General features: G+C 28.1%; 1 protein-coding gene across 1 annotated transcript; it reads right to left on the bottom strand.

The window, feature by feature from the left end:
• Positions 1-1,085: 1,085 nt before the first annotated feature.
• Positions 1,086-2,557, bottom strand: LOC111634036 (adrenocorticotropic hormone receptor-like). Its single transcript, XM_023378714.1, has one exon. It carries the CDS (start codon positions 2,412-2,414, stop codon positions 1,254-1,256), a length of 1,161 nt encoding a protein of 386 aa, XP_023234482.1. The 5' UTR covers positions 2,415-2,557; the 3' UTR covers positions 1,086-1,253.
• Positions 2,558-19,571: the final 17,014 nt, after the last annotated feature.

A 19,571-nucleotide genomic window follows, 5' to 3' on the forward strand; every position in this document is an offset into this window, starting at 1 on the left:
TAACGAGAAAAAGAAATGTTTTAGATTATATTTCTATTCTTATATTACAATTCTAGTCGAGGAAAAATTGGTGAAAATTTTAGCAGTAAATTCGAGCAACTGTCAAATTTCTTTGTGGTTGTCTATCAAAAGTATTTTCCTCTCGAATTCAATAGGATCGGTTTCTCCTTTATTGGTTTTTTAGTGCTTCAGTATGCGAAAATAAAGGTTTGTCACCTCTCATCCTTTAACTTTGATCCTTATATTGCTGGCCTTAACTCGCTTTCATTCGGCATTATGAGATAAGGAAACAAAAATTGGATTTTTCGAAACCGTTCTGGTTTAAAATTAATGATCTTTTAAGGTCTTATATCTTTATTCTTCACACTTTAACAGGGAGAAAAAAAAAAGGAAAAAATTGCATCCTGTTAACGAGAGACTTTACAAGTGCTTTGTAGAAAAGTAATAAAAACTTTGACGTAATTTCTAAAACACTTTTAAGGTATTTAATTAATATTTTTAAATTCATCGAAGATACAAAAATGCAGATTTTTTCGTGTGTGAAAAGTCTAAATAAGGCGCCAAGAATTCAGGGAAAAAAAAAGGAAATTTTTTTTGTATGGAGTCATGCTGCGATCTTATCGCCTCGTTCAAGATCATAAACAAGAATAAAATAGAGTCTCCTAGATAAGAGGAGAGGTTATATAAGGTATTAATCAGTCTAACAGGAATATGATAGCAGTATTTAACGCATATAATCTAATCCCAAAAGGTATAGCTCTTATTAAATGGGTCACGAGGAGGAGAAAAAAATTTGATCGATTCCTCCTCCTCTAGCGACCACGTGACACGAAACTTTTTATGAATATAGTTTAATTTCTGCAGATTATTCATAAAAATATCATGGAATTTAGTAATTAATGCGGTTCCTTTTTTTTAAATTCGGACTTATCGTAGATTATAAATACTCTTCGAAGTGTTTTTTTTAAAGATAATTACTTCAGTTTCGTCTGAGAATATCCAAGAATTTTTACTACGAAACAATATTTAGCGTTATTATTATTACTACTATTATTAATAATATAATACTTTTAATAAGATTTTATCACTTACTTTTTTACAACTTCATAACAAAATACATTCGCGACGAAGAGAGAAAGACAGGGAAAGAGAAATTTCCATAAATAAAGATTAATTTATATATATTATATATTTCAATATATAATTATGTTTTGTACTTTTTTCGTAAAGAATATCGACACGAAAATAGAAGCTTACAGCGGATAGTGATTGTTGTGCGGTAGTTGTAGCCTGATAGTACCAGTTCTGTCCACGTAGGTTGTTACTGCGTTACCATTTCCGCTGCTACAGTTACGGTAACAATCTCTTCTGAACGATATCAAACGTAAACTAGAGGTGAAAGTATCCGTTCTAGATAAGAGGCTATTTTGTGTAGAAGTCATATTCAATCCGCATCTGGTGTTAAACATGACTTTCAGAGCCTCTTTAATTTCTGGCATTCTAGCGGCGTATATGATAGGATTTATCAGACACTTCAGTACGATCATAGCATTAGAGAAGATGGCGGCACCCAGTAAGATATCCTTAGATACTGTGTGAAACGGTACCACACAATCCTTACATATCAAAACAAAGGTAAACACGGCTGGTATCCATCCCAGTAAGTAAGTTCCTAGAATGAGTAGAGTAGTAATGATGGCTTTGACATTTTTATGAAACTGTCTGGCAGATGGGAAACTAAGGAGTCCTCTCTGATGCTGGCGAACCACTAAGTATATGTGTACGTAAATGAAGCTCAACAGTATGAGAGGGAAGAAGAAGAGCAGCGATACTGTCAGGTGAAATGTTCTGTAGATGAGAAAGTCCATATTCTGGCATCTTAAAGATAGAAATCCCTGTCCCGGGACACTCGAGAAGTATATAAAAAAGAACACAACGGGGACGATCCACATGATAATTATGGTAATCCCCGCACCTCTTCTGGTGACGGTAGCTGCGTAATGTAACGGACGTAATATTCCTATGTAGTGATTAACGGCGAGTGCTAACAGGTGTAAGACGGAGACCATTAAACCCGTCATACGAAATGCCTCTAAAATTAGAGCCGAACATCGGTAAAAAGATCCCATAAAGTACACCGAGTATACAATAGGTAATAAACTGTTTATAATCAATCCGGTTCCGAGAATAATGGAATTGTAGGCGTCTGTCAGGGCCAAACTCAAGCTGAAGTAAAGAGTAGGCGACAGAGAGCGCCTGACCCAATGTGCGGAGAGTAAAATAAGGATGTTAAGGAATGCAGCCAACAGACACGCACTTAACATCATAGGCACGACTACACGATACAAGTCTCGTTGAAAGTTGCCCTCGTCAACTGTCGCGTTGACCACCGTGCTAACGGACGAATTCACCATGGTCACATTTGGATGTTGTAGGAGCCCACTCTGAATCTTTAACCGGTGAGCTACCACTTTTATGTGCCAGGTGACACCATAACTGGGCACGCGCGGCACGACTTCCCTTTCGCTTTACTCCGTCTGCCTGCAACTTGTTAAAGTACCAGGTAAGATTCTATCGAATTTTAAACCTAATAAAGTAAATATCGATTATGTTTATTGAGTTTTTATAAGTGTAGTAATTAAATTATTGGTCTATACAATCGAATTTCAAGTAAGCTCTGTAGTAAATCACTATCGTGCATGGTTTTCTTCGATAAGAATGACTTTATCTACTTCTGTAAATGACAAGGATTATGTGGGATGTACTTTATAATCTTATGAATAGAAAATTATGAATTTTTTCCTTTTAATTCTTTTCATTCGCCGTACAAAATATTATTTCGTACTGATTTTTTTTATTGAAAGATTTATCGATTTTCTGTGAATTATATGGCACTCTACGACAATTTAGCGGATCGATGACGAACTTATTAATATTCTATTTGAAAAAAACTCCCATTTTTTCGATAACTTATCTTTAAAATTGATCCATTTCGCATGGGAATCAAATTTTAAGAGCCTATCAAATTTATATTCACTTAAAGAAAGTAAACAGTAAAGAAATTATGGGAATTTAAATCTCGCAAGTACAGTTTGTAACGATTTTAACACTTTCGACACTTAACAGGACCTATTTTCCATTAATACTTCCTCTTAAAAATTCTTTCTTTATAACTATTTAGAGAAATGCTTACAAAATTAATTAAATTTTCTATCATCTTGCTTTGGTTTTATAATTTTTAGGATTAAAAATATTTTTAAAAAGTTATTATTACTTAAAGTATGCGTGTTAATCTATCAAGTTATCAAGAAGATGATTAGATTTGTTCCCTCACTCTGCGACTCGTTATCCATTAATATCAAAGAGTTACTTCAGCTGAAACTTAACACGATCAAAAATTCATTACGTAAATTTATTAGTAACGATGTAGTTTATTAAATAAAAGTGCAGCTTTCTCTATAATAAAGGGTTTCGAATATAAAATACTAATTAGCTTCCATTGATATCTAAGTTTTCAACGCCGTTATTCGTTGTCAAAGTTAAGAAGGATTATTTACTAAAAGAATATTTTCTTTTCCTCTAGAAAGTCGAATTTCTTTTATTATAACGATTTTCACAAATTAAATATTCATCATAAACCTCAATTGCAACCGAGTAGAAAGGGGATAGAATTAAAGCATCGCGTGTAATCTATCATCGACTAATCTATATTGGTCCTGCCGAAGACGACGTGACAATATCGATGAAACCATTGGTGACATTAAAATTAATCTTCTAACCACCAAACAGAATCGTTTCCCTCAAAGGAAATGTCCCAAACGTTAAAGTTAAAGTAGAAAACTCTTGCTTAAGTCTAAGAAAACATATTTCTCAACAAGTTTTACATCATCTAATATTAGTTTTCTCATCTCTCTAGAGTCAATGACTTCTCCAGTTCTAATCAACAACTGACTGATGCAAACTAATTAAAGTTTTAATATTTTAATCTTATTAAAAACTTATTTATAGGGAGGGGAAAAATTAATCAAATTCCATTTTTCTTATTTACAAATTCGACTATTATATTGGCGAAAAGTATGTAGAAAATTGCAATTAAATCATACGTTAGTAAATTAAATTTTTAGGGTTTTTTTTTCTTTGTTTTTTTATTAGGAGGAAGAGTGGCAAACATTGTTCAGCAACCCTCTTTAAAGTTTCCTAGAAAGGTGATGGGCAATCGATTCTAATTGAATAAAAGATACACTCACGAGGACCATTACCAAATGCGCTTTCTCATAAAAAACACGTAACATTTTTTGTCTGGTTTTCGTTGATCGAAGGGGAAAAAATCCCTACAAGGACATTATCTATGGAGTAGCCATTTCTGAACTTTATCTATTTTTAAACAAGAAACCTGTTTTTCTTTTTTTCCTCTTCGTGTCTGCGAGTGTGGTCCAATATTTATATCGGTTTCAATTATTTATTTTTGTAATGTCGGAATTTAAAATATTGGGAATCGTCTATAAACCATCAACTGACGATGCGGTAAAACAAACATATCTATGCAATCTGTCGCTATAATAAATCGATAATTACTGGCATGAAACGGCGTGTCAAACGATTCTAATTATCGTAATTTTGAAGATAAAAAGTAGAAAATTTTTTTATTTAATTTATTTTAAAATTATTTTTCTGTAAAGCCACCCACGAAGTTGTTTATCTACGTAATAACTTCTAAATTTTATATTTTTTAAATGCAATAAACCTTTAAATTTAAAGTTTAAAAACTTTATTTAATAGAATTTATAAAGTAGAAACTCTATTAACCGGAGTAACGAAGGGGGAGGCGTGTGCCCGGATAATCGAAAGCGTTAATGTGTTTTCGTTTATATAACAAAACTAAATTATAATTAACACGAGTAGAGAAGAAAACTCGCGTATAATTACGTATAAAACTTTAAAATAATTGTAATTCTATGCCATTGATTCTCGACTGGAAATACAAATTTAAAAAAAAAATCGTCTTAAAATGCATTTACGTTACGTTACGTTACGTTACTCCTGTCCAATCAAACGTGTTACAAATTTTTCATCAATTAAATTACATACCTATTTTAAATTTTATAAAGCATTCCATTAAGAATAATTTGTTAAACATAAATTGAGTTACCAGTGGAGTCGATGGAGGAGGAGGAGGAGGAAGAGAAAAAGGGGAAGCAGCTATTTCTTTCTTACGAAAAAAAGTAAAGCCATTAAGAAATGAGAAATAATCGTAAAAATGTAATAATTATAACATAAAAAGCATTAACTTTGGTTAAAACCAATGTCTATTAGAGCGAGGGAACATATCTACACTTCATCATCTACTCAATTACATCTTTAGGATCTTCATAATAAAATAATAAGTTATAAAATAAAAGCATAGAACTATGCTAATGATCTTATTTAAAGTTTAAACAAAAGTAAACTTTATTTAAAAAAAAAAATCATAAGCAATTGAATAGGTTGTTACAACGTAAACTTACATCAAACTTTACTTTCTGTTTATGCTTTGCTTGATGTTTTTAGATTTAATGCTATAAAAAATTAAATTGAAAAAGTTGATAAGTTGCTTTGCTTCCGTCTCACGTTTATTCTATTCGTTAACCATTTTGCATAATTTGCAAACTAGATAATCTGAAAGCAATTCATGCATTATTCATTGTTCGGTGTACGAATGTTTCGCGTTATATTGATTCATAAATGCAGGTAGATACGATTGATTATATAAAAATATAAATACTCTACAGAAAAAATTACTTAAAATATATTCCTTTACAAATAATTACTTCTTAAACAGCAGAGAAATTAATAACAAATTATGGAAACAATAAATTGTACTTAGTGATTTACTTTTACTGAAATTTTGAAAATATTTTAAAAATCCAAATAATATATAATTCTCTATAATTATAAAAAGTAATAGACTCTAGACTTTTAGCATTTTTACACGTTTTTTAGTGTCTTAAATTGATTATGCATATGTATAGCCTATGTATGTATAAATGTATGCAGGATCTGAGGAAAGGAAATGGGACAGAGACTCACCAAAAGTTATAAAAAATTTATAAATAAAATCAATAAAACAAATTTTTTCACTATTTATTAAAAGAAATTTTAATTTATAATATTATACACAGTATAAGGGTAAATTTTGGAGTATTCTTTATGTCTGGGATTTAAGCCAAAGAGCCTTGTTAGTACCCTTTTTGCCATATATATAATTACAAATTTTACTAAAAGCACTTATAGTTATTCTGTAGATCAGCTTTAATCTTAATCAAAGTAAAGAATTTGAACGTAGACAATTCCATTTTATGGTAATTAAGATTTTATTCATTTGACTCATTTATTTTTCAGATAAATCTTATTTTTAGCAATTCAGATAAGTTGAGAGAATCTACAAAGACATGGTTCTATAGCCAAATAATATTTTCACTTAAAAATAATTTGACCACAGGCCAGGAAGGAATTTAATACATTTATAGTTTTCATTCCCGGAAGACAATACATTACTTTTTAAAAAAAAATCTATATGGGCTTGTTTACAATAGCTAATATCTACAACAGCATTTTTGTTGACTGTTATTTATTATATGGTTTTTTTTATCTGTTAAAATTTAATCCAACGAAAAGCGCTATTAATATTTTATTAAAACTTCATCTACTATTTCCTTATAGAAATATTCCAATGAATACTTCATCCATTATTTTATACAGGAAGATTCCTCTTCACTTTATTTATTATTATTTTATATATAACGATTCATGCAGACTTCATCAATTGTCTTTCTTGCTTCTGCTTATTTGCTTTCCTAATTCTTATAGAACTGTTTTATATTAAAAAGAAAACTTTTTACGTGATTTACTTCAACAATTTTAAATTATTAACTAAAATATCATACTGTTAATTACTTCTCCTATTTTTTTTATATAAAACTAGGTATTTATTTCGAAGAAAAGCGGTTATCTATCACCTCTGAGTGAAGTAAATGAAGTTAAAACGCTTTCAGTTAAGTCAACAAAAAGTAAAAGTCGTTAAAAGTAACTATTTCCCCATTGGTATAGTAGAAAACTAATTACTTATATAAAGATCCAATTCAAGGAAATAAAATACAAAAAAACATATAAATTCAGAAAGTTTTTATTAATCATCAGCATATTAAAGGAAGCAAATGATCTATCGATTATTTTACATCATTAAAAAAAATCAATTAATTTCTCTTCCTACTGAAAAACTAAAATCTTTCATCAGAAATTTACATTTTATTTACATCCATAAATATTAATCAAATAAAAGTAATAATTTTTGTTTTAAAAATAAAATATTGATAATTTGTAAACTGTTTATACATGAGCTATAAGTAGAATTTATTTACCAATTCTTGAAATAATAATAATATTCATGTTTCGTAATATAAATTCCTACTTATTTTGCCTATTTTTATTAAAAAAAAAAAACTGGAAAAATAATTGAATGAATCATATAAGGAAAGTTAGATCTTATAATTTCTAATAATCAATAGGAAATGAATGTAGATATAATTGTTTCCCTAGAGAAAGATCCACTCTTCATCTATTATTTCCCTACAAGAAAAATTTTTTCCTTTCATTCATTATTTCCCTACGGAAAGAAAGATTTACCCTTCATCCATTTCCGTACAGAAAAAAAATTCTTTTCGTCCATTATTTCCCTACAGAAAGAAAAATTTGCCTTTCATCCATTATTATACCATAGAAAGAAATATTCACTCTTCATCCATTATTTCCCTACGGAAAGAAAGATTCAACCTTCATCCATTATTTCCCTACAGAAAGAAAAATTTGCCTTTCATCCATTATTATACCATAGAAAGAAATATTCACTCTTCATTCTTTATTTCCCTACGGAAAGAAAGATTCAACCTTCATCCATTATTTCCCTACAGAAAGAAAAATTTGCCTTTCATCCATTATTATACCATAGAAAGAAATATTCACTCTTCATCCTTTATTTCCCTACGGAAAGAAAGATTCAACCTTCATTCATTATTTCCCTACAGAAAGAAAAATTTGCCTTTCATCCATTATTAAACCACAGAAAGAAATATCCACTCTTTATCTATTATTTCCCTAAAGAAGGAAAGAATCACCCACCATTCATTATTTCCCCACAGAAAGACAGATTTACCCTTCATCCATTATTTCCCTAAAAAAAGAAAGAAAGAAAAAGATTTGCCCTTCATCTATTACTTCCCTAAAGAAAGAAAGATTCATCCTTAATAAATAAGAGCCAAAAATACTTTCTAGTTCTCGTACATCCATCAAAGCATCGCCACGAGATAAAATTCCTTTAATCTGAAAAGGAAACCTAAAAGTAAACCTTAATGTATATAAAAATCTACAAATATCCCTATTTCAAAAAAAAAAAAAATACCTGAAGGTCTGCAACGTGCATTTTTCTATCCAAATAAAATCATCAATGTTATATAATAAAGAGCGTTATCACCAAAAGATAAAATTCCTTTAATCTGAAAAGAAAACTCATCTAACCTGAGAAAGTAATCTGGAGGAATGGATTGACAAGATTTTTATCAAAGAAAAAAGAATCAGCAGCAACAACAAGGTGCAAACTATAAACATCAACAGGAGCGAGAAAATCTTCCATTATCAAAGTCATTATTCATTTTAGATAATCTTCTTCGACAATATTGATTTATGAATTATGGAGTGAAAGCTTAACATTAATAACTGGTTACACCGAAAAATGGTCCTAACAACTTTTCTCTATACTTTTAAAATGTGATCGATAAGAATGAAATTTTCTCGATCATCTCAAACTTTCCTTCTCTACTTGTATATTTAATTAAAAACCATCCTTCTAACATTCGTGTTGTTGACACGTAATTTGACTGAAACCAGTAATCTTTGTTGATATTAAAATTCCCTTCGGGGGATTTATGTTAGTAAATCAATCCGGCAGTGCAACAAACACGCTGATGAGGAAACAAATCGTTTTTCTACATCACCCCCCCAAAAAAAAAACACTTACTTCCGTTTCCGGTTAACTCGTATTCAGAATCGAAGAGGCAAAAACTTATTACTTTTTCGTGACTTATACTTAACTGTTCCGATATCGATCTATCTACGGTGTGAGTTTTTATAAAACCGAAACATTTCTATAAATTATAAAATGTGTGATGTGTTTATAAGTTTTTAAATATTTTTCGCATTATACCGATGAAATACAGAGAGATTTTAATTTTTATTCCGGTAAATGTTAAGATTTCTTCCATTTCGGTTCTTATTTACGGTGCGCCATTTTCTGATTAATTTAATTATCGTTAATTGTATATTAGACAGAACAGAATCTTTTCTATTGCTTTCGTTTAAATTTCTTTTTACGAATCGAATTTTCGGTATGTGAGGCGGACGAATAATTTGTTCTCGAGTTAATTTATTTTTAATGAATAATCTTATTAAATTACATTTAAAGATAATTAAAAATAAAAGAGATTATCTTCTATTGTAAATGATTTTTTTGTTTAAATTATGAGATTTCTATTTATAAATAGAAATGTATGTAAATATTTTCGATTTTTAAAAATTTTTATTTATCTATATGGACGTCTCTTATTGGTTAGTTCAAATATTTGAGAGGTTTGGAAAACAAGTTTACTGATTGGTTAATTTTAAATTATTAATGCTTTATTTATAAATACTAATCCTTTAATTAGCTTTAAATATTTCTATTTTAAATTACTAAAACAAATAATAATAATTGAAAACTAGATTAATTTTAAATATTTATTATTAAATCGAAAACGTTCTGATTGGTTGTTTTAATATTTAAAAATTCTCAGTGACTTATTAGTTTCGTATTAAATAATTTTATTTAAAAAAAGCTTTAATAACAATTAATTATTATAGTTTTATTCGATTGGTCCTGATAGTGTTCATTTTTACGTCAATTTGACGTCATTTCTTCAGTTTTATAATGAGAAATTCTAAAGATTGACGTCAAATTTACGTAAAAATGTGTACTATCTCAACCAATCGAATGGACCTTATAACAAGTATTTCGATTTTATAATTCGTTCACATCTTAAAATTAATCGATAAAAAAATTTTGAATATTTTGTATCAAATTTAATTTACCAAAAAATTATTATATTTTTTTTATTTTTGACCTTTTAGCCCTTTGGACATTAAGGTCTTTTGATCCTAACCTTTAATGGTATAGACTAGGTCCACAATAGTGATGGACGTGGCCCGAAATATCCGGTAGACCGACCCCATGAAAAATTCCTGGAGGACGTTCAACCACTACGGATTTGAACCCGGATCCACCAGAGAGGTAAGCCTCAACTGCCTCGGCCATCAATTTAAAATATTTTGTTAACTTTCAATTATAAAATTTCTTTTAATTTTTTAATTTATTAGCCATTAAATAATATGTTAATGTGGTCTATAGCATAGTAGACATAATGGAAGGAGTAATATTTCATTCACAGTTTTCTAAACAGAAATGATTAATGATGCACTTGGTGCAGCTCTTATTAATGACAGCAACACCTGCATTTTGCAAACTTGACAATTGAATTGTGTCACTTTTTTCCATCCTTTATATGGTCTTATATTGTTTAGAGTTGTCCCATTTTCTGCAGATTTATCCAAATCTGATTAACGTATAATACATTACAATATTACTTTAATTAAATTTTTATTAATTATTATTATTTTTTGCAACTAATAAAGTATTTCCTCCCTCCTAATCCTTCATTAAAATGTTTTTGCTTTCAAATTAAATGAATGTTACGAGGAACATAAAAATTTGTATTTTGGACACTGAAAAAATATAAACCATTTTCTGGAATATTTTACTAATTTTATTCATCTTAGTATTAATTTTAATAATAATTTTTAAATTAAAATTATGTAAAATTATCAATTTAAAAATTTTTTAAATTAAGTTAAAGCCTCAATATTAAATTAGACGATAAGAACTGAATGATAATTATATTTAAATTGTCATAATTACATAATTTAAAAACAGTTTCCTTGTTTTTTATTTCTTTTTACAAATTAGCTTTGTTCGTTTCGTCCGAAAAGTGTACGCTATTACGTCAATTTGACGTCATTTTTTAAATTTGTCCATTATGAAACTGAAGATGTGACGTCAAATTGACGTTAAAGCGTACACTTTCTGAACGAAATGAACAGGAATAAGTATCCGAAGTGCGCTAATGCATCTCATCAACAAATCAAATCAATTTGTTAAATCAATAAAGAATTTTGAATTTAAATGAAAAAAAAAACAGTTCAAGACGTCGTACAATTTAAAAAAAAAACTGAAATTCAAGTCAAAATCCCCTGGAATTTTTTGGGGTGATGTTAGGCCCCTATTTTGGGAGTCAATGTAAGAACCCTCAGAAATTTCAAATTTCCACAGTTTAAAACTCTCATTTTCTTGGATTCGCCTTCGATAACACAGATGCAGAGATTAGTATTTAAAACAGGAAAAACACGTGTTTAAAACGTGTTTTTCCTGTTTCCTGTAGCAATTTCTACATTTCTGTGCTTACCAATGGCTGAGTGGCTAAAACAGAACACAGAACTCTGGTCGTGGATTCGCGCCTGAAAAAATGGATTTTTCCGGTTTCCTTCGCATGTTTTAACACCTATAAACTATAGGAGTTTCCCAACAGAAAGTCCTCCCTGAAGGCAGATTGACCATGTGTTATACTGCCGTATCACATCAAACCTCTACGCTTCTATACATGTCAGCAGTTAGACCAGTGTTTCTCAACCTCTAACGAATCGTCGCCCCCTTCAACGTAGTATCGCCCCTTCAATAAAACCGTTACGTAGTATCGCACCCTTCACTTCAAAATTCCGATGCCGAGGGACAAGGCTAATGCCAAATTCGTACTGCATTGAACAGACTAGTGACTAGTATAATGTTATTTGTTTAATTATTGTACGATATAACGAATAAAATATGTAAGTATTCTTAATATAATGTTTTACTATATCGCCCAGAAAATTGTTTTCGCCCCCAAAATATAAATTGTTACTAATCGCTCCCTCAACATGGAAAAACGCCCACATGGGGCGATATCTCCCCCGTTGAGAAACACTGAGTTAGGGTACGGCTATGCAGACGCGAATTTAGAGCGAGCGAGAGGTTGCGAGCGATTTAGTTTTCGCAAAGGAAAACCATTCAGAAACGAGAAGCGAGAAATAACGCTGGCGAGAGCGAATTTCTGGTTCTCGCACATATCTGACAGGTTTTGATATTTATCTCGTCTCGCCTCTTCTCGCCACATATTCTCGCTCGCTCGCGTCTGCATAGTCGCACCTTTAGACGATAATAATTTCAGGTTATTGTCAAGGCAATACAACTTTTTTAAGGGGGGAAGCTTTCTTGTGGTATTTGCTTATAATCTACAATTAATGCTAATATGTATTGCAATTGCAATTACAAATGCAATTACAATTATGCTAATATTTTTTTATTCATTAAATATATTCAATTAAATCTATCAATATTGTCAATTCAAATCACGAATATTTTTCTGTATAATCATCGAAAATTCTAGTTAATGATCATTGATTTCTTCAATTTTCTTGTGTTAAAATTTAAATTTATGACTGGAAAACAATTCTCGAGTTGTTATGAAAGATTGCTCAATTTTCCTCTTAAAGATATTTTTTAAAAGCTATGAAAGCAGCTTTAATCCGACTGAACTCGGCCTATTTATAATTCAACAACGGTAACTCCGAAATTCATTAATTCTTGAAGAGTTTTATCATACGAAAAATTGAGCGTAGGCGCATGCCCACGTATGAAATGATTCGCAATGTCTGATTAAACATTATAAATTATTTTATTTAAATAATTAAATTTAAAACGTTTCTTAATTATATTTAATCAGATGTAAATTGTATTATCATTCTAAAATGTTTTATTATTATTATTGTTTTTTAGTAGAGCAATGCGTAGAAAATAAAAATACATCGATTTATACGTTCGATGTTTACCTCGCTAAATTTATTTTACATTCATTTTAAATGAAAGTAAATTTCACTTAGAATATTACAATTATTCATATTAAATTTTTTTTTTCTTCCATTTTAACATGACAAAGAAATTTTAATAAAAATTGTTTTAATTAAAATTTTATCAGGCTGGAGAGAGAAGCTTCATTAAATTATTATTTTTTTTAATATTAAATATATTAATCTCATAAAATGAATTGAGAAAACTCTTTAAAGTGAAATATAATATTAAATTAATCTTTCGGATATAATTCTCCCTTTCTAGATACAAATTTTTTGACAGAAATTTCACCTCTTCTTTTAGTTTTTGACATATCTTGATGATACACAAACATACAAACAGATAAGTAGTGTATAGTGTAGTGTCTGTATTCATTTTTTTCTTTATTTTTTAATCCTAAGAGTTTATATAAGTAAAAATCTTTATATCGAAACAATGTTGTTTCAAAATAAACAAACAAACATTTATTTTCTTAAAAAATATTTTTCATATTGTTGCTAGAAATTATTATTATTTTTAAATTTATATTCCATTTAAAATTGAAGATAACATATTTACAAAATGTTATTTAAATAGTTTAAAAATAAATGTTAATTTTATAAGGAGGTGCTATTATCAATTGAAATTGTAAACTAGATGCCTTTATAATTATGCCTTTTAAATGGAATAATTATAAGGGAATCTAGTTTATAAGTTCATGTATGTATGCACGATATTATTTCCTTATAATTATGCCTTTTAAATGGCATAATTTTGTGTATATATCTTTTTAGTAGAGAAATATATACAAAAATAAATATTAGGAAAATGTTTTTTATAAGAGAAAATTATTTTCAACTTTTGGTTGAAGACAGGTAGATATCGCCCTATCCACTTATACTTAGATGTACTAAGCACTATTAAATAGAATATTTGCAAGTGAATATCGTTCCTTATATAGGAAATCAGGTATACACGAGTGCGTTAGATTCGATCGATTGTGAGATTGTCAAAAAAAAAAAAATCTCGTCTAAACACAAATCCGAATTTGGATCCAGTCTGGTTTATCCGCGATTGGCTCCTTTCCGACTATTCTATCGTGTCCATTCTAGTTGAAATCACGTATTTAACACTCCATTGTGTGGAATAATTGCTTATTAGCATTCATTTATCGAGCGGAAAGTCAAAACAGAAAATCTCTCTCAACAAGTTTTTATTGATAATGCATTATTTATGTAAAGTGATAATTGATTCGCTTGGTCATATCCCAACGATTAATGGCGGTTAAGTTAATCGCATTAGTAATTTGTTTTCTCTATGAAATCTCCTCTTCCGACCATTCCTATACAATAATCTCTTCTGTTGATTGTTTCCCTACAATGAATACAACAGTAATATTATACAAACCATTGAGGATTAAGCATAAAGCTTGCGGTTTGAGTTTAATTGTATAGATTTAGATCTAATTATAAATATTTTATGGTTATTAAGGACGAAAGTAGTAATAAAATTTAATAAAATGGACGTCGTAAGAAAATTATTATTATTATTATTATATAATTAATTGATAGCACGTATTAGAAATTCAGCGTTTTAAAGTGAAAATATCGAATTAGCCGTACTAAATGAAGGATCTATTTATATTTTACGAATCATATTCGTTATCGTCGCCATTTTAAAAAATGGTGAATATTTCTTTACTTACATTTATAATTATTCGGTAATTAATATTGAAGGAAAACTTTACATTCCTTTGTTTTAACTAATCTGATCGATAGATTATTTCTTTTATTAATTAAAATTAATCATTTTAATTAAGATTTATTCTTCCAAAGATAAAGAAAACATTTAAACAAGAGTCTAATTTATCTTTTGCTATATTTATTTTAAATATTTGGATCATAAACAAAAGTAATTTTCTATCCGGAAGGTAGAAATATAAATATATTTACATTATATACCACAGGAGTCCGGGTTCGATTCTCGTTCGGGATAGATCTTCCTCTTCATCCCTCTTGTTATCCAAGCGAAATACAATTGTTCTTTGAAAATAGAAAAGTGTTTGTGCTCTACAGGAACGCATTAAAAGATTTTTAGAAAATATCAGCAATATATGAAACCAAAGTACAATGGTAGGAAGGCAATAGAAGAACTAAAAACTGATATCGGATTTTCCGAGGTCAAATATTTTTCTTTTTAATCGATTAGAAAACTGAAATTGTTACAAAAGCGAAAACAAAAATGATTACTTAAACGGAATTTTTGTGTAATTCAACAAAACTTATCCCTATAAAATCCCTATTTAAAAAAAATTCTCTACCGTTGTTGTTAATTATTATGAGAAACTGGACAGAACAATACTATAATTTAACAAAAGCCGATAATGGAAAAACAATATTTTCGAACGAAAGTTTTGTTTCTATATTAATAGTTTTTGATTCCCTCCTACAGATCTAACGACTGTAATCTATATACGTAATGAAATACCGTTTTCTGTTAGAATCAGAAAATGTTTTGCTGTTGCAGATACAATCTTATAAACTACACCATTAATTTTGGCAACTTCAAAGATCTTAACGACAATAAGATCTTAAATTAGATTTTCTTCCAGATTATCGTAAAAAAATAAACATTTCTCAAAAATATTTAACTGTAAATTTACAGTAATATATTTATCCCTTCTCTTGCAATTTTTATGATGATTGCTAGCAATTTCATTTTTTTTAAGAGAATAATTTCACTGATTATAAATTTTTTTCTTATTTAAATCAGTATCATCAGAACAGTGATGATGATTTAAATAAGAAAAATTAATGGAATATTTTGTAAAAGAATTAAAATAATAAAATTTTTACAAAATTTCCTCTGTAATACTTAATTTAGCAATTTGTTAATGTATAATCTCAAAAATTTTTGGCAAGTTTTTTTACTATAGTAAATTAGAAAATTATAACTAATAATAGAAATTCTTCTAAACTTATTTACAATTTTAATTATTCTTCTATTAAAGTTAATTTATGAAGAATAAGAATAGCAAAAGGAGTATTTTCTTATATAAAAATCGAAAACACCTTTGATCAAAGTGATGATTCCAAGAAATGCTTTTAATCTCAAGAAATATACTATGAAGCTTTCATTAAATAATAACAGAATAGCCGAATTACCTCGACATTGCTAGAAAATCGAATATCTAAGTCTAGAACCATTTCACCCCCTTTAATTCTTCTTACACGTTACAGAACCAAACATATTATTACAGATTTCAATTAAAAGTAAAGACCTGATCTTTCCATGTCTTCAAATCGAAGAAAATCAAATATTTAGAGTTTATAATCATCCTTTGAATAAGATTTCTTTAGTTGTTTAAAATAAACAATTTCCTAAATAATATAAATTTTCAAAAATTTAGACATTAATTTTATTTTTGAAAGAATTAATATAATAAAATTATTTTTTAATTTGAGTAAAATAAAAACGAATTACAAGAAAGATTATAAATTTTTTATTTTAATAAGATTAAAATAGCGTATTCCTTTATATTATATGCAATAATTTAAATTTTATGACCTGTTCGAGCATTATTATTATTACAATTTAAAATTTTATATGATTTTGACGGGTAATGTTGTCAAGTTATATTTTAAAATCTTAATAAAATTAATCAAACGGGAAAGGTCAAAGTTCGGTACTTCGCTATTATCATATGTTGACAGTTTACAGAGAGTGAAAAAATGTAAATTTCCTAATTAAGACGGAAACACCTGCTCAAATACTGAAAACAAGAATCAATAGTTGAATCTTTATCATTTGAAAAGAATTGCAATAAAAACATCATCTTTTCAGACTTCTTCAAAAGAAAATGACTTTTCTATTGAATTAAATTTTCTACTGTAGCTTTATAAATGCGAATAACTACTAAATCTATATAGTTCGATTGCTAAGGAAATATCCAAACACTTTAACAACGTCATTCTTATTGGCCTAGACATAAAAACATCTCTAAGAAAACAAACTAACTAACTAAACCGCATGGAAGATATTGTTAATAGTAAAATTTACGATATTTAAGATACACACAATGTAACAAAATAAACGTTAAAGTGTAAGAAGTACGCTCTAAAATAAAAAGTGGCTCAAAAGTCGGTTAACCACGTTTTTTTCTGTGTTTTGTTTCTGTATGTTGTTCCTATAGGCCTACTTGTGAAGTGAATTAATTGTAAATTGAGCTTAGAATCTTTTACATAATTGGTAAAAAAAATACGATTAAATATTTGAACAAGACGGTTAATTATATTTTACAATGGTTAGATGAATTTTTTGTGGAACATCCTGTACATATTCAATGGATTATTTAAAGACTTATTTGATAAATCCTGTTAATTGTTTTGATCTATTTTTAACTTTATAATAGAGCTCTGTAATCATCCGTTAGGAGAAATTGGATTATTTTCTAACCAACCAGAACCGGGCTTGTTTAATGTTAATGATATTTCAATACGCTAAAAAACTAATTATCAATTACAAACAATTCGGAAATATCGTTCTTTCTCATCTGAAAGATACAAAATAAAGCTTAGAAAGTCTTTTAAATATTTCTAATAGAACAGATGTTAACTACACGTAAATTATATATTAGAAATGATGGGTTCCTATTTATAAACAGAAAGCATTGATGAATATGCGAGAAAATTTGAATGATATGTCGAAACCTAAGCTAAAATCGGAAGTACTTAATTCGTTTGTGACAAAATATAGAACTGGTCACAGTCGAAATCATTGAGTTTTCTAGAAAATATATTTCATAAGTTGTAAAGGTTTAATCAATCTTCCAGTAGCTTATGTGATTTCTGTATAATATCGTGATTCTGTCAAATTAGATTGGATGAAGTTAAGACATGTTTCTTTTGGTTGATAAACTGAGAGCTGAAGTAATATATGTTGGCTTTGTGTCAATAAATCTTTTATGTATTCACTCAAGGACAGATATTGCACATTGGATTGTACTATATTCTAATCAACAAAGTAATGGAAACAAGTACTGTGATGATATATACATTAATTTCGAAATAGTCAGGATATATGTGGAATAAGTTTATCTATTGATTTGTATCATTTTGTTAACTCAAATTTCATTAAAAAACTTTATGAAAAAAAGATATCAAATTTCCATTAAAATATAAAATATTTTTAATAAAACTAGTGAAACAGAACAAATATGAGGACATAGAATTACAATGATTGTAAATAAATTAAGAAAATGTTTTAGTACACTGATATAAATTTAACGAATTGGAGATGTAATAACAAACTAAATGACAGTATCGTAAATTGACGGAATATTTAAGCATTTCATCATAACAAAAAAATATTTTTTTTGTTATATAAGATTTTACAGCAAAATGATTTTCTCTGGAACATATTTTTCTAGTTTAAAATTTCATTCCATCAATGAAAATGCAAGTACTAGAAACAATTTTATCTATTAAATGTCATTTATGGAATATATAATAAAAAACAGATTACTATAATTACGATTGTCTAAGAAATTTTATGTACTTTCTCCCTATAAAATATGTATAGTAATTGTTTCTAGTCTCTAGTTTTTTCATCAATAGATCATTAAATCGATAATAAAGTATCATGTTTCATCCATAGAGCACAATCATATCCTTTTAAATTTATTTTTAGATTAATTTATAATTTTTTTTATAAAATATTGCTTATTAAATATTTCAATAGGGAATTATATATATATATATTTTTTAAAGAATGTGAAATTAAAAACTAGCACTTCATTTCTAAGCAAATTCAATACCTTTACTGAATTGTATATTTTCATTTTCCATGCACACAGTTGGAAACTTTTGATATCGGAAATCACATTTATCATTCTGTCGATGAAAAATGGAGAAAATTATATTATATGCTGAATTTTTACTTTTCATTTCCAGTAAAAATTTTCCATCTTCCATATCAAACTTAGAAAATAGAAAAAAATCATAATAATAAAAGCTTGTTTTACATTAATTAAAATAAATAATGCAGAAAATACAATACTAAATATGATTTTAATAGAAATATTTACAACTTGTTAACTTTATTTTCTAATTATAATTTATTGTCAATTATGCTGATTCCAAACACCTTAATGGTTATTTAGAGCTTCATTGTTATCAATCAAAAATAACCATTGTTCTGCTAAATTTTAAGTTAAACTGGAAAATATATATTCAACATTTCTAAATTCATAAGATTAAAAACAGAAAAAAAAAAAATACAATAAATATATTTAGATGCATATTTGCGATGTAAAAAAAAATTCATTTGCATCCAGAAAGATCTGAAAGAATACAAAATATGAAGGTTTTGATTAAACAAAAAATTAAATTCTGTTACTTGTGTCAATTTTATTCTGTGCAATACAATTAATGCTGATTACTTAAACAGCAAGAGGCAAGATAATATTACATGTGAACAGAATTAATTACTGAGCTGCATGAATCAGATGTTATCACAGTAAGGCAGGAGCAAA

This window comes from Centruroides sculpturatus, unplaced genomic scaffold, assembly GCF_000671375.1.
Source record: "Centruroides sculpturatus isolate CEXI.00-Female unplaced genomic scaffold, Cexi_2.0 scaffold917, whole genome shotgun sequence".
NCBI lineage: Eukaryota > Metazoa > Arthropoda > Arachnida > Scorpiones > Buthidae > Centruroides > Centruroides sculpturatus.